The sequence below is a fragment of the Caretta caretta genome, chromosome 24 (assembly GCF_965140235.1).
Source record: "Caretta caretta isolate rCarCar2 chromosome 24, rCarCar1.hap1, whole genome shotgun sequence".
In the NCBI taxonomy this organism is placed as follows: Eukaryota; Metazoa; Chordata; order Testudines; family Cheloniidae; genus Caretta; species Caretta caretta.
Genome location: NC_134229.1, coordinates 1,404,251 through 1,419,660, shown reverse-complemented (window position 1 = coordinate 1,419,660; position 15,410 = coordinate 1,404,251). Strand labels below are relative to the sequence as shown.

At 59.8% G+C, this 15,410-nt stretch overlaps 1 protein-coding gene across 13 annotated transcripts in view; it reads right to left on the bottom strand.

Moving 5' to 3' along the window:
- Positions 1-15,058, bottom strand: part of TPM3 (tropomyosin 3) — a 35,570-nt gene extending 20,512 nt beyond the window's left edge. For 6 of the 13 annotated variants that reach the window (XR_007353600.2, XR_007353599.2, XM_075122928.1 and 3 more), the window contains exons 1-2: positions 14,930-15,058; positions 13,311-13,436 (exon numbers count right to left, since the gene is read on the bottom strand). Coding sequence is in view for 9 of the 13 variants with exons in the window: in XM_075122928.1 (XP_074979029.1) it covers positions 13,311-13,436; positions 14,930-15,043 (240 nt within the window). In the remaining 4 variants the exon portion in view is untranslated. Of the gene's footprint in view, positions 1-2,589; positions 2,784-13,310; positions 13,437-13,769; positions 13,836-14,929 lie in introns of those variants that run through there. The other 7 variants (XR_007353604.2, XR_007353603.2, XM_075122931.1 and 4 more) reach the window with 3 other exon arrangements.
- Between the last annotated feature and the right edge of the window lie 352 nt (positions 15,059-15,410).

Here is a 15,410-nt window from a genome sequence, read left to right as displayed (position 1 = left end):
AATAATACAGTGAGCAAAAAGATAATCAGTATTCTAAGTATCACCTGATATTAGTGGGAGTGTTCAGCAAAGCACTGCTGTAGACATGGGCAGCCAGCCTTTCAGCAAGGAACAGCCTGGAATGTGAACATGCAGGGCTAACTACACACCTCTTCAAATAACTACACACCTCTGCAAACAGAGCCTGGGAGACAAAGGAGGAAGGCAAAAGAGGCAGTCTCAGCAAGGGAAGACTGAGAAGGGAAGGTGGGACCAGATCCCTGGGACTAAGTAGGCTCAAAACCTAAAGAAAGTCTTAAAATGCTGCTCTGTAAAAATCTTTACCACCTCCCACAGGAATCTGTCAAGCCTGTCTTTCTAAAGACCTAGAAATGGAGTAAAAAAATTGGTCTACAATCTGCACATTCCTATTGCTATCTTTGGATGGGGCAAGTCTACCGCATACAGTACTGGAGGGAATACAACTGCTGCTTGTTACACTATTGCGACATGCAAGTTGTATCTGTAGGTCAGCCAAGGGCCATAAGGAGTTTGTGCAGACCTGACCATGCCTGACACTACATGTCTGACCAGAAGCAAGGTAACCAACTGAGGAGAGTTCTGCTGCAGGACCACACCCCTCCAGTAGCTAGTTCCAGTGCAGCTGGAGAAGCTGAACACAGAAGTGATTTAAGTGATACAATGAGGATGATTTAGGGTAATGGCTTTCACTTCGGAGACTGGCACACCCACTCCCTCTGTTTGGTATGAGAGAGGGGCAGAGGGCTTCAAATCTAGTTAGTGAGCTAGGAGTGTTCCAAGAACTGGAGAGATTTTATAAGAAATTTTGCCTAGCCCCACTGGCCAAGCATGGATATTTACAGTTACTTATTCTACTGAAGGAGAATTGGGAGTGTTCCTTGGCATCTTTACTCTAGCTGGAGCGTCCTCAAGAAAGTTTTAGCAGCCAGGGCTACTTTACCACCACTTCCCAGCATGTAGGGTATGGCATTGTTCAGCCTGCCAGAGCCCTTCCTCCAAGCTGGCTTCAAACTAGTGCTTCAGTGGAAGAAACAGATCGTATCTTTCAGCACGTACTAAGTTTCCCATGTACGTCTGAGGGTGGGTTAGCATAGCTCTCAGCCTACTTGGCTAGAATCCCACCAGTAAGCTAGATTTTCTTCAGTGGTTCAGGATCCCTTCCCGCACACCATCCTAGGATTTAGGCAGTGATCAGATTTGCTAAATTAGTATCAGCTTCTGCCATATTTAGCATGTATGCCAATGGTCAGAGAGCTCATCACAAGATGAGCCGGCTTATAAAGGCTACTTCTGGATTTAATATATCCCCTTGTTATCATCAAGGCAAGAAAGTTACTAAAAACAGTAAGGCTTTCAATTTAGCTATATGCAAAGCTTACTGAAGTTAAACGCCTCTAGGAACCAGGGTATTAAGCCCTTGAAGTTGGCACAACTAGTATTCAAGGCACTGTTCTGATCTGCTAGAGGCTGAACTGGGTTTTACCAGTGACAAATCAATCCTTAGCAAAGCCACAATTTCAGCCTGTCAAATCTGATGAAGTGAGCTGTGGCTCACGAAAGCTCATGCTCAAATAAATTGGTTAGTCTCTAAGGTGCCACAAGTACTCCTTTTCTTTTTGCGAATACAGACTAACACGGCTGTTCCTCTGAATACAGTGATTGTTGCACTAGAAGTGCTTTAGCTCAAATAAATAATGAATTACTTAGTAAGGCGGTTCCTCTTGGCCAATCAGGAGGCTCCCAGAACCTCCAGCGTACAGCAGCAAAACGTAAAATCCACATGTACAGCAATTACAGGCCTGCTGCCTCACCTCTACGCAAGGAGAGCACCAGATGCCACCACACCCAGGCGGGGAAGCAGAGCTCACAACCCACTCACTCCAGCACACGAGGAGGAAGGGGGATGCCCAGCACTACATGGTGCAAGCAAGCACACGGCACCAACGTGCCCATCCCCCTCCCAAGCCTCCCTACAACGGATCCCACACGGGGGGGGAGCATTTCCTCGGAGCCAAACTTGCGGCCTCATTTCCTGAGCGGGGAGCGGAAGAGACGCGGCCCCACCCCCGGCCAGCCCGGCTACGGCCGGTGACCCTCCCCCCCCTCCCGCGGTTCATCCCCACCTAGCCCAGCCCCCACCCCGCCGGTGACACCCCCCCCACGGAGCCCAGCCCCCACCGGGCCAGGCTATGCCAGTGACCCCCCCCCGCCCCACACACACCCCCCGCCGGCCGGCGACCCCCCCCCCCCACCACCACCGAGCCCAGCCCCCGCCCCACACACACCCCAGCCCCCGCCGGCCGGTGACCCACCCCCCCGCGGTTCATCCCCACCTAGCCCAGCCCCCACCCCGCCGGTAGACCCCCCCCACACAGAGCCCAGCCCCCAGCGGGCCAGGCTATGCCAGTGACCCCCCCCGCCCCACACACACCCCCCCCCCCGCCGGTGACCCCGCCCCCCCCACCGAGCCCAGCCCCCGCCCGCCTCAGGAGCCCGCAGAGGCGCCCCCGGCCCGGCCCGGCCCGGCCCGGCCCGCGGGGGCTGCGGCCTAGTCCCGGCGCGCGCTACCTGCTCGCGGTTGCGGCGCTCGGCCTCCACCTCGCGCTGCAGGCGGTCCGCCCGCTCCTCCGCGTCGTCCGCCTGCTGCTGCAGCACCTGGATCTTGCGCTTCACCGCCTCGATGGTGGTCACCCCGGCCATGGCTCCGCCGCCTCCCGCTCCGACTGTAGCCCGCTTCCGCCGGCCCCGCCCTGAAATACCGGAACTCGCCCCTCCCCCGCCGGGACGTGACCTCACTTCCGGCCGGGCGCGCGAGGACCCCGCCGGAGTCCGCCGTCCCCGCCCGCTCAGGGGTTGCCATGGTTACGAGGCAGCCGGCAGCGCGTCCCTGCTTCACGCGGCGCGCAGGCCCCACCCCCCAAAGCCACAGCGCCCCCCCCGTTCCCCCCCCGCCCGCCAGCCCCCCAGTCTGAGTTACAGCCCAGAGCCACAGCGCCCCCCCAGATCCCCCCAGTCTGAGTTACAGCCCAGAGCCACAGCGCCCCCCCAGATCCCCCCAGTCTGAGTTACACCCCAGAGCCACAGCGCCCCCCCGTTCCCCCGACCCCCCCGGCCCCCCAGTCTGAGTTACAGCCCAAAGCCACAGCGCCCCCCCAGATCCCCCCAGTCTGAGTTACACCCCAGAGCCACAGCGCCCCCCCGTTCCCCCGACCCCCCCGGCCCCCCAGTCTGAGTTACAGCCCAGAGCCACAGCGCCCCCCCAGATCCCCCCAGTCTGAGTTACAGCCCAGAGCCACAGCGCCCCCCCCGTTCCCCCCCCGCCCGCCAGCCCCCCAGTCTGAGTTACAGCCCAGAGCCACAGCGCCCCCCCAGATCCCCCCAGTCTGAGTTACACCCCAAAGCCACAGCACCCCCCCAGCCCCCCTGCTCCCCCCGACCCCCCAGTCTGAGTTACACCCCAGAGCCACAGCGCCCCCCCGTTCCCCCGACCCCCCCGGCCCCCCAGTCTGAGTTACAGCCCAAAGCCACAGCGCCCCCCCAGATCCCCCCAGTCTGAGTTACAGCCCAGAGCCACAGCGCCCCCCCCGTTCCCCCCCCGCCCGCCAGCCCCCCAGTCTGAGTTACAGCCCAGAGCCACAGCGCCCCCCCGTTCCCCCGACCCCCCCGGCCCCCCAGTCTGAGTTACAGCCCAGAGCCACAGCGCCCCCCCAGCCCCCCTGCTCCCCCCGACCCCCCAGTCTGAGTTACAGCCCAGAGCCACAGCGCCCCCCCAGATCCCCCCAGTCTGAGTTACACCCCAGAGCCACAGCGCCCCCCCGTTCCCCCGACCCCCCCGGCCCCCCAGTCTGAGTTACAGCCCAGAGCCACAGCGCCCCCCCAGCCCCCCTGCTCCCCCCGACCCCCCAGTCTGAGTTACACCCCAGAGCCACAGCGCCCCCCCGTTCCCCCGACCCCCCCGGCCCCCCAGTCTGAGTTACAGCCCAAAGCCACAGCGCCCCCCCAGATCCCCCCAGTCTGAGTTACAGCCCAGAGCCACAGCGCCCCCCCCGTTCCCCCCCCGCCCGCCAGCCCCCCAGTCTGAGTTACAGCCCAGAGCCACAGCGCCCCCCCAGATCCCCCCAGTCTGAGTTACACCCCAAAGCCACAGCACCCCCCCAGCCCCCCTGCTCCCCCCGACCCCCCAGTCTGAGTTACACCCCAGAGCCACAGCGCCCCCCCGTTCCCCCGACCCCCCCGGCCCCCCAGTCTGAGTTACAGCCCAAAGCCACAGCGCCCCCCCAGATCCCCCCAGTCTGAGTTACAGCCCAGAGCCACAGCGCCCCCCCCGTTCCCCCCCCGCCCGCCAGCCCCCCAGTCTGAGTTACAGCCCAGAGCCACAGCGCCCCCCCGTTCCCCCGACCCCCCCGGCCCCCCAGTCTGAGTTACAGCCCAGAGCCACAGCGCCCCCCCAGCCCCCCTGCTCCCCCCGACCCCCCAGTCTGAGTTACACCCCAGAGCCACAGCGCCCCCCCGTTCCCCCGACCCCCCCGGCCCCCCAGTCTGAGTTACAGCCCAGAGCCACAGCGCCCCCCCAGATCCCCCCAGTCTGAGTTACAAACCAGAGCCACAGCGCTCCCCCCGACCCCCCCAGCCCCCCAGTCTGAGTTACAGCCCAGAGCCACAGCGCCCCCCAAATCCCCCCAGTCTGAGTTACAGCCCAGAGCCACAGCGCCCCCCCGTTCCCCCGACCCCCCCAGCCCCCCAGTCTGAGTTACAGCCCAAAGCCACAGCACCCCCCCAGCCCCCCTGCTCCCCCCGACCCCCCAGTCTGAGTTACACCCCAGAGCCACAGCGCCCCCCCAAATCCCCCCAGTCTGAGTTACAGCCCAGAGCCACAGCGCCCCCCCCGTTCCCCCCCCGCCCGCCAGCCCCCCAGTCTGAGTTACAGCCCAGAGCCACAGCGCCCCCCCAGATCCCCCCAGTCTGAGTTACACCCCAGAGCCACAGCGCCCCCCCGTTCCCCCGACCCCCCCGGCCCCCCAGTCTGAGTTACAGCCCAAAGCCACAGCACCCCCCCAGCCCCCCTGCTCCCCCCGACCCCCCAGTCTGAGTTACACCCCAGAGCCACAGCGCCCCCCCGTTCCCCCGACCCCCCCGGCCCCCCAGTCTGAGTTACAGCCCAAAGCCACAGCGCCCCCCCAGATCCCCCCAGTCTGAGTTACAGCCCAGAGCCACAGCGCCCCCCCCGTTCCCCCCCCGCCCGCCAGCCCCCCAGTCTGAGTTACAGCCCAGAGCCACAGCGCCCCCCCGTTCCCCCGACCCCCCCGGCCCCCCAGTCTGAGTTACAGCCCAGAGCCACAGCGCCCCCCCGTTCCCCCGACCCCCCCGGCCCCCCAGTCTGAGTTACAGCCCAAAGCCACAGCGCCCCCCCAGCCCCCCTGCTCCCCCCGACCCCCCAGTCTGAGTTACACCCCAGAGCCACAGCGCCCCCCCAAATCCCCCCAGTCTGAGTTACAAACCAGAGCCACAGCGCTCCCCCCGACCCCCCCAGCCCCCCAGTCTGAGTTACAGCCCAGAGCCACAGCGCCCCCCAAATCCCCCCAGTCTGAGTTACAGCCCAGAGCCACAGCGCCCCCCCGTTCCCCCGACCCCCCCAGCCCCCCAGTCTGAGTTACAGCCCAAAGCCACAGCACCCCCCCAGCCCCCCTGCTCCCCCCGACCCCCCAGTCTGAGTTACACCCCAGAGCCACAGCGCCCCCCCAAATCCCCCCAGTCTGAGTTACAGCCCAGAGCCACAGCGCCCCCCCGTTCCCCCGACCCCCCCGGCCCCCCAGTCTGAGTTACACCCCAGAGCCACAGCGCCCCCCCAAATCCCCCCAGTCTGAGTTACAGCCCAGAGCCACAGCGCTCCCCCCGACCCCCCCAGCCCCCCAGTCTGAGTTACACCCCAGAGCCACAGCGCCCCCCAAATCCCTCTGACCCCCCTAGCCCCCCAGGTCCGAACCCCAGTCTGAGTTACACCCCAAAGTAACAACAGCACCCCAGTGGGTTACACCCCCTACACCTCAAAGCCGCACCCTGAAATCACCACCCCCTGGACCCCAAAGTCTGAGGTGCTCTCCCCCCGACTCTAAGACGAGCCCCAGAACAACCCGAAAGGCACAAACGCTTATGAGCGTAAAGGTCAGAATCCCTGCTAAGGCCCCGAAAGCCACAAACACCCCAAAGTCCCAGTGTCACAACCTTCCCACAACCCCCCAAATCCCAGCCACCCCTTGTAGGTCAAAAAGCTCTACTGATAATAGACCTAGGACCCGCAAACTCTGCACACTGGCAAGCTGCAAACAACAGTCACCCCTGCACACCTGTGGGCTGCCACCTGTCCAGGTTTTTGCCAGGATCCTCCCCTTTTTTAGGGAGCTGTCCTGAGAAATCCCAAGCTGCCAGCTGGCCAATGTTATGGGCTTAGGATCATCCTGTACGTCCACTTTTTTTGTATCTCAAACGTGGCAGCCCTAAGCCCAGGAGTCACCAGTCCATCCCCACAGGCCCCAAGCCCAGGAGACCATATACATATATGGGCATGAAGACTATAATTCATGATCTTCACCTCCCAGAACAACAGCACAAGCCTTCGCGGGTGCAGCTAGACATTCCACTCAGCTGAGATCACCCAGCACATGGCTCCCTCCTTTCCCATTTCCCCCCAGCATGACAGCATTGCTCAGGCTCTGGCCAGCATTTTGTCCAGGTTACTTGAAAAGTAACTGGGTTAATACTCACTAGCACATTTTTCATTTTGAAATATCTTTAGCTTTAAGGAGAGGTGTCTGATCAGCCTCCTGGAAATCAACTGCCTTTATTCTGGGCCTCTGCCCCTGACCTAGAAGGACCCCCCGCCCCAGCCCAGATTTTCTGCTTAGCACAGTAGAGAGCAGGCCTTTCAGGGAATGAGTTACAGCTCCCTGACACTGCCCATCCCGACCACTAGGTGTAGGTTACAGCACCCTTGGGGTTGCACTAAACTGTGCCAGATGACTGTGATCCCCAAAGGACCATATGCCAGCTGGGGATAACTGAAGTGCATTGTACACTCCCCCGTCTGCCCTTCTCTGTCCCCAATGTGCCCCCTATGCTAGGGGCAGTGGGGAAGGAAGAATAGAGATTACAAGCAGGCAGGCAGCAAAATAGGTGCTTAGCAAGGTAAAGAATCTGTCCCCCTTCTTCACAGGGTGAGAAGAAAGTTCATACTCCTTGACCCATTCAGCCCTTGGCCTCTTTCGGAGGCTGCCAACCTGTGTGGCAGTTAGCGCTGTCTGTGACGACAGGGGAAATATGTCCACTGAGAAACGGGCTGAGGTGCCCACTTCATTTCACCCAGGCTGCTGAGCAGCCGTTACATTGGGACTGAGTTATGAGCCCAGCTCCCAGCGTTGTACGGCAAGTCTCATGCTGTTTGGTGTTTTCCATAAAGCCCCGACTCCCAGCATCATGTGATTAGCGGGGACTCTCCGCTGTCATAGTTTCTAGCCCTCAGATTTAGAGAAGAGTTTGTAAATGTGAATCCCGCAGCCAGACTCTAATCTGAAGGCAAATAGAAAGAGCTTGGAAGAGATCACTTTCCCTGTCCCATGGCTTTTACGCCACCCTTCTGATTTTTGAGGCTTGATTCATTATTTTTGAATACTTGGTGTTGGCAAGATTCCCAGCAGCTCAGTGAAGCTCTGACAACTTACACTAGCTGAGAATCTGACCAGGGTCACTTAGGACCTGGGCTGCATGGAAGGCTCCAAAGCACATAGACACTCCCTTGAGCCAGTTTCTTCCCCTTCAACGGTTACATTTTTTAAAAGTAACTCACTGCTACCCGTGGGTCCTGTGCTTTAAAGTGCTGCAGGGGTTTCCCCATAGACATACCTGGAAGCCCACTAGTTTTAGCTAGAACTGAATACTCCCCCCACACCTCTAGCCCTGTGTGCTAGGCGATGCAGGACGCTTTAAACAGCTTTCCTGTGTTGTGAATGGCAGAGTCCCAGGAGAGTTTGCTGATTTGCTGCTTATTTTCAGCCTAACCGAAGTTCCCTTTTGTTTTTACTCATGACGATAACCCCTGTTTCGCAGTTTGCACTATTGCAGTGTGGAGCTTTCCAACAGAAACACAATTTGCACTTCAGCTCCAGCCAGTCTGCGACTGCAGCTGCTGCCTGATTGCTGCTAGCAAAGGACCGCACACCATTTCCCTGGCACTATTTCTCTTCCCCTGACAGGGCGCTGTGACCGTCCCATGAGGGCGCATGCTGTAGCCTGCCCACATGTGTGTGGAAGCTTTGGCACAGGTTCAAGAAGCCATGTCCGAGCAGGCTGCGGCCAGAGCAGCCACCGTCCAGACATGCTTGCCACACGCAGTGTCAGGCTGGGAAGCGTGAAATACACCCGACTCCCCAGCCAAGACCTGCCCACACAAAGCTGCACTGGTGTAATTTCACAACGATGTAGTTATCTGCGCATGGACTGTCTTAAATCGACTACAACCCAGCGGGTATTGGTTCAGCTCGCACTGGGAAATGTACAGGTGCAAGTAAAGCCACTAGAACCACTTTTAAACCGATATAGGTGTGTCCACACAGAGGTTTAACTATACTGGTTTTCAATCTGATTTAAATTAAACCAGTGCAACTTCAGTGCCTGTGTAGATAGACTCTAGGGAAAGTGCCCTTTTTCTGCTGGGTAAAACTGACAGGCAGTTTTGCCTTACCTGTACTTTGCATTGTCCAGGTCCTGAGCTCTTTACTTCATCCATACTCAGAGAAAATCCCTCCTGACTCAATGGAGAGATCTGCCTGTGTAAGGATGCCCAGATTTGAATTTACTGTGCATGGTGAGACCAAGCCCCAGAGGACCCGGAGAGCCCAGAAAACTATAGCAAGAGGGGACTGGAAAGTGGGGCTGGGGGAAAGTGGAAAGAAAGAGGGCAAGATGGAGAGGAAAGAAAACCCCAGAACCCACTGACAAAAGAGGCCTTGTCTTTATTGCTTAAGGCACCGATTCAGAAAGGTCCTTAAGCATGAGCCAAACTTTAAGCACGGACGTAGTACACTGGGATTACTCGCATCCTTAAGTACCTTGCTGACTTGGGGCCTAAAGGAGGAAGCCCTGAGCAAAGCCACAGAGGTTGAAGAAACATCCCCGGCCTGGCCGCAGCTGGTGTGGAGCCAAAGTGTTTCTGTTTGCACGCCCATTGCACCAGCGCTACGGCTCTGCAGCCTGCCCCTCCCCAAGGGCTTTACCAACCATCTAGGCTGCTCTTTAATAACTGGCTCTCCAGGCTGGCCTTCAGAGTGGGGGGCTCTGAGATCACCCTGCCTTCTTTGTCCCATATCTCCCTGCAGTGCCTGATTGACCAGCAGGGCTTTGCACTGAAAGGTGCATATTCCTAACTCTCACTGTCCTGGGGAACCCAGCTGCACTTCCGGGCTGAGGAACTATCAGGGGACTCGTTTCTGGTTCCCATCGGCAGGGGACACTTTCTCCTCCTGGTTTCAACTCAGGCATTCTCCCATGAGTCATCACGTTCCCACCATGGCCGGGGGGCAGGGGGGAGTGAAAGGTGGTGAAAGCTCCTTCATCCCTCAAATCTCTGTGGAGGATGAATCTGAATAGCTCATCCCCTTCTAATTCCATGCAGCAGCTGCATGGGACTCTGATGGCCCTTAGCCCCATGACTGATGGGAGGACGACAGCACTGAGCGAAACCCTATGCCGCTTGTGCCATTGTTTTCCTGGAAACCGCCGACAACAATTGCAGCGCTCTGCAGTTGTCGAGAGGGCCGCAGAGCTTCCACCCTGCCCCAGCCCAGGCCAACAATGGCTTTTCTGTTTCCACGGGACCGAGCTCTTTCCACGGCACAGGGGACACAAGGATTCCTAAGGTCACGGAGAGGCTGTAGCTGGCCTGGATCCCGGGCACAGGTCTCAGAGCCGTATAGCCCACATCTGTCCCCCGTTGTCTTGGCTTTCAAATACAGGTTCTCTCTCTACCCACATCAACGGCAACAGCATTCTCAGTGCCACTTCCTCACACCACGGCTGTGCAGGAGCCTTCTCCTCTGCAGCTCAGCTCACCTGGGAGCTGCCTCCCTGCATCCCCCCAGCCCATCAACTCTGCCCCTGGAAACACGCCGCTCCCCACCCTGCTGTCCTCCGGCCTGGCACCGTTTCCTCTCTAACTCCCCAGCCTGGGTTGCCTGGAAGCTGCTCCTCCAAAGGGAGCTGTATTAGGCTTGCAAGGGAGCAGAAGGGAGTGAGTCTAGCCCCTGATGATGATCTGGATCCCGGCACTGGATGTGGCCGCGACCGTAGGCCCAGATTCACTCCTGAGCCAGCCCTCGGAGCAGGAGTTCAATGGAGGGGGTTGCACCTCCTCTACTCAGGAGCTGCTGGAGCCTGGTTCCAACAGCCCCTATGGGCCACTGCAGAGGCAGAGTCTCTCTGGGGCACAGGACCATCCAAACCACTGCCTTTCCCGCCATGGACACGCCCTCGATCTTCCCCTGGCCTGCCCCAGAATCCCTTGCGCCTGGGCCTCCTGCCCAGGGGATGCAGACTGGGCCGTGCTTCCTGCCCAGGGCCTTTTGCTCCGGCACTATTTCCTGGGAGGCTCTTTCCCCCCCTTTGCATCCATGTCCAGGGCGTGGAGCAACAGGAGCAAGTTTCCGCTCTGCTTTTCTGGCTGCTCTGTGACAGCGGTGAGATGGGCACACACCATGGCAGGCCGCACAGCCCTGATCCCTGCCTCAGAGGCTGCCTAGCAGCAGGGGCCGGAAGAACCCAGCAGCTGAAAATATCCTTATCTCTCCCTGTTGCTCGTTGTGCGGTCAGTGACTCCACATTGCACATCTCTGCAGCTGCTTTCCCTGCCATGCCGCAGGGCTGCCCTGGGCACCACTGACCAGCACAGGGAGCCGGGGACGCCCCTTCCTGCGGCTGATTTTGACTGCACTGCACCACCATGCTCTCACACACACAGGTACACCCACTTCCTCTGTGTGTGCACACTGTGCACACCTTGCACGCTGCACACCCTCTCACACCCTGTGCACACCCACTCACTCCGTGTGCACACCGTGTGTGCCGCACACCCGCTGTCAAGTTGGCACGGCAGAGTCTCTTCAAAAGGGGTTTTCCTGCTGGTGAGAGGTGCCCTAGCGGAGGCCCCTTTATCCACAGGAGAAGGGCACCCTGGGTGCAGGGCGAGCTTCCCCACACCCGGGCTCCCACCTTCCACCTCTAGTGGTGAGAGGGTAGTTCAGGCTCCGAGCCCCACCCAATCCTTGGCCTCTGTTGAGACCCACAAAAAGAGGCTCGGGTAGGACGCTGGCCACTCTTTCTCAGTTCTCCGGTGACGATTTGTGCTCGAGGGCTGGGGATAAGCATCCTTATTCCCAGAGCCAGACAGCCCAGCCTCGGGCAGGAGCGACCATCAGGGCTAAGGAGAAAATCCCGGGTAGGGTGTCATCTCTGTGCCGTCAGCCTTCCCTGCCGTCTGTCCCCTCTCTGATTATCACCTTCAAGTGCTTTAATTGAGCAGAGACCAGCGGAGAGAGAGCGTAAAGCACCCTGCACGCACACCCAGACACGCACGGGCCCATAAGTGCACACACAGACACATGTACATACATGGCTGTGCGCACGCAGCCTCACACACACACAGCCATTCACTGCTGCTCCTGCCCCTTCTCTTCGCTCTCCCTCTCCACATGAACCCAAGCCCAAGATCCCCAGGTGCGAGCCCTCAGGTGACTGCATGGGGTCTATCTCGGGTGGCTGAGGCCTGGCCTACCCTGGGGCTTGCTCCAGTTCCAGCCCTGGTACAGCTGCCTGGGCACAGATCCCTGGTGTGGACAAGATAAAACCCGTTTAGAGCAAGATCTGCACTGGGTTTCCCGGAGGGGTCAGCTCCACTGGTGTAAACAGCAGCTGGATCACAGCTGAAGCTCCCAGTGCGGGCAAGGCCTTTAACGGGAGAAGGTGACTTCCTCTCGCTCCATCCCAGGGTGGTGGTGGGTGGGGGGCAGTACAGAGGCCACGGGTAAAATCCCATCTGCATGAACAAAGCAGCCCAAAGCAGCATCCTGCTTCCTGTGAGCATGCCAGGCCCCGGAGGGGCAGCGCTGAGCGAGCTCGTCTCATGTGTCAGCCTGAAACCCAAGCTCTGCCTGAATAGACAGGTATGTGGGCAGCCTATTAATACCCCTGCGTAAGCCTGGCGCTTGCATGCCGCTGACGCACAGACCCAGTGACATGTTTTTGTCAGGCCGTGTGCCCACGTCCCTTTGTGAGGGCAGCACCTGGCTCCTGCCTGGGGAAATCCTTGGATGGCATCAAGCTCTTGTAGCAGTTCTTATGCGCCCCCCCCACCCCAGCCTTCAGCATATTATGGGGAAGGGAGACACAGCTAGAGTGCCCCTGTGCCCCTCTGAGCTCTGGCTACCAGAATGGCCCCTCAGCAGCTGGGTGTTAGATAGAGAAGCCCTGAGGCTGCTCTAAGTTATGCTAGGTAAACTAGATAAATTCATGGAGGATAGGTCCATCAATGGCTATTAGCCAGGATGGGCAGGAATGGTGTCCCTAGCCTCTGTTTGCCAGAGGCTGGGAATGGGTGGCAGGGATAGATCACTTGATGATGACCTGTTCTGTTCATTCCCTCTGGGGCACCTGGTATTGGCCACTGTCGGTAGACAGGACACTGGGCTAGATGGACCATTGGTCTGACCCAGTAGGGCCCTTCTTATGTTCTTAGGGACCAACGTGGTCCCAGCCACCCCCAGGACTGGGGAGCATACAGGTGGAATAATGCCACCTTTGGCCTTCTCACTTCAGCCCTCTGATGAGCACAGCTCAGCCAGCTGGGAGGCTCCAGCCCAGTGACCGCAGTGGTGTAAGACAGCCGGATCTGACCTCTGGTGCCCAGCCCGGGGGCTCCCTCTCACCCCAGACAGCTGCTTGCTGAGGCAGGGGCTCCAGCACCGCTTTGGTTGATGCTGGTTCGTTTCTTCTCTAAAGAAGCAGGAGCCGACAGTAAAGCAGGATGGCTGGACAGAGCCCAAGCCCGGGCTGTGGGAGGTACGGTTTGCTCTCCATGACAGCAGTTCTGCTGTGTGTGTGTGTGTGTGTGACCTGCTCCTGGGTGTGGCTGTGTATGTGCTATGCAGACATGTGTGTCACCATGCGTGTCTGTGTCACTGTGCGCCTGTGTGTCATTGTGCGTGTGCTCCCAGGCAGGTGGTGGGGCCTGGCACTGCCATACGTACATCTGCTGCCTTCTTCTCAGCCAGCTCCAGCTTCTCCTGGGCATCTTTCAGGGCCTCTGAGTATTTGTCCAGCTCGTCCTCCGTCCCCTTCAGCTTCTTCTGCATGGCCGCCAGCTCATCCTCCAGCTGCCAATGGCAAGAGGTGTCACTTACGGCTGGCACCTGGGAGCTGCTGCCCACCCAGCCACCCCATCTGTGCCCTCCGAGACGCTGAGCACCCCTAGCTGGGATCCCTAAAGGAGGCAAAGTCCTCCGTTTTGCTGGGATCCCCCCTGGCTTGCCCAGTTTATGCCCAGCGCTGGCCTTAGGCACAAGCAGACACTGCCTCTCATCTCCTCCCCCATGATCCGGATCTGCAATTCATGGGCAGTGGGATGAGTGGGGACGGGAGTCGGTTCTACATGGGCACGAAGGGCCTGACTCAGCTCACTGAGGCCAGGCCAGTGGGGCTCCATTGACCTGGGTGCAGCCGCTCCTGGTTTGTAGCAGGGCAAGCGAGGGGAGAATCATGCCCCAAGTGGAAAGTTTCTTCTGCCCGGTGAGTGGGGAGCTACACGGGGCCCCGGTTTAATGGCTCCTGCAGAGCTGCCCTCCTGAGTCATCTCCCTGGTGCGCTGTGGCAGGATGTCAGAGCCCAGGTTCCGCTAAACCCCAGCATGGCACAAACCCACCTCCCATCCCTCCAGCTGCGACTCTGTACTCCGCAGCGGAGCTGCTGCTGCATCGCTTCCGGGGGAAAGGCAGGGCTGAGCTGGGCGGTGTGTGAAAGGAGGGAAGCTGCCCTTGTGGAACTGGAGCAGGATTCAGCGCTGGGCACACGTTTGTGTTTGTGTGACCCACAAGCGATGGGGGTGGGTTTGTGAGTGTGGTATTTAGGGGGCACACAATCCATGGGGTGGGTGTGCTCAGGACACACAATCTGTGTGTGTGTACACTGTATATTGGGCACAGAAGCCGTACTGTGCGTCTGGGTGCGGTACACAGCCACCTACCACATTCTCCCCCAGGTATGCAGCTCTACGTTGTGAGTGACCCCCTGGACTCCAGCACCGTGCATGGCCGTGCATGGACCTGTGCGTGTTTGCCAGGCTGGCGGTGTGTATTATGGGTATGGATGAGTGTGTCTGGAGCAGCGTCTGCGTGTGCCCAGGCATCCGGGAGTTGACGGGCATTCCCAGTTTGTGGACCAGTCCCCTCCTGGATCTGCTGCACCCCCCGGGGCTCATGGCAGCACCACTTGTACCCACAGACTTGACTCCAGCGTGTCTGTGCCCAGGGCTGGAGGAGCCGAAGGCAGGTCCCGCTCCGCACCCCTGAGGGACCCTGACACGCAGCACTCCTCCTGCTCCGGGGGATATGGGACGAGCCCCATCCCCGGCGGAGCAATAGGAGCCTCCCCAGCCTTCGAGTGAGTCTCCCCGAGGGGGAGCCGCTGGGCTCCTGGGGGCAGCTGCCTTTCCCTGGGGTAAGTGCCACTCTTGCCACGAGGGGGGCGAGGGGCTACTAGGTCTCTGGCCAGGGCAGGAGTCCACGCAGGGAGCCAAGGCAGGAGTCCGGGACAGGGAGCCAACCCCGGGGAGAGGGGTGGGTTAGGGACAGCGCCGGCCTCTCTTTCCCACCTGTTTGCTCCTCTCCTCTGCCTGCTTCTGCTCAGCCTCTGCCTGCTCAGCCCGGTCCAAGGCGTTCTCCTTGTCCAGCTTCAGCATCTGCATCTTCTTCTTGATGGCCTCCATCTTCACCTGCGGGGCTGGGGCGCCTCTGGCTGGGAGGGACGAGCAGCGACGTGGGATGCGTCGGGCTGGGGCTGCCGAGTGTCTGGCCCCCTCCCTGGCCGAGGGTTTTATCAATACGCCCCTGACAGGTGGCTCGGGGCCTTTGCCTTTCTTGGGCTGAGCCGCCTCCTCTCACTCCCGAAATGTCTGTCCACAGGGCCCCATTGTCTCAGCACCCGCCGGGGGAGCGTGGGGTGGGGGGATGCCTGCTCAGTGACTTCATGGACAGGGCCATATTTGGGCCCCCGAGGGACAGCTGGGAGATGGTTATAAAAAGCACAGGCAGCTCGGTGGGCTGGGGGTGATGGGGGGAGATCCCCTGCTCTTC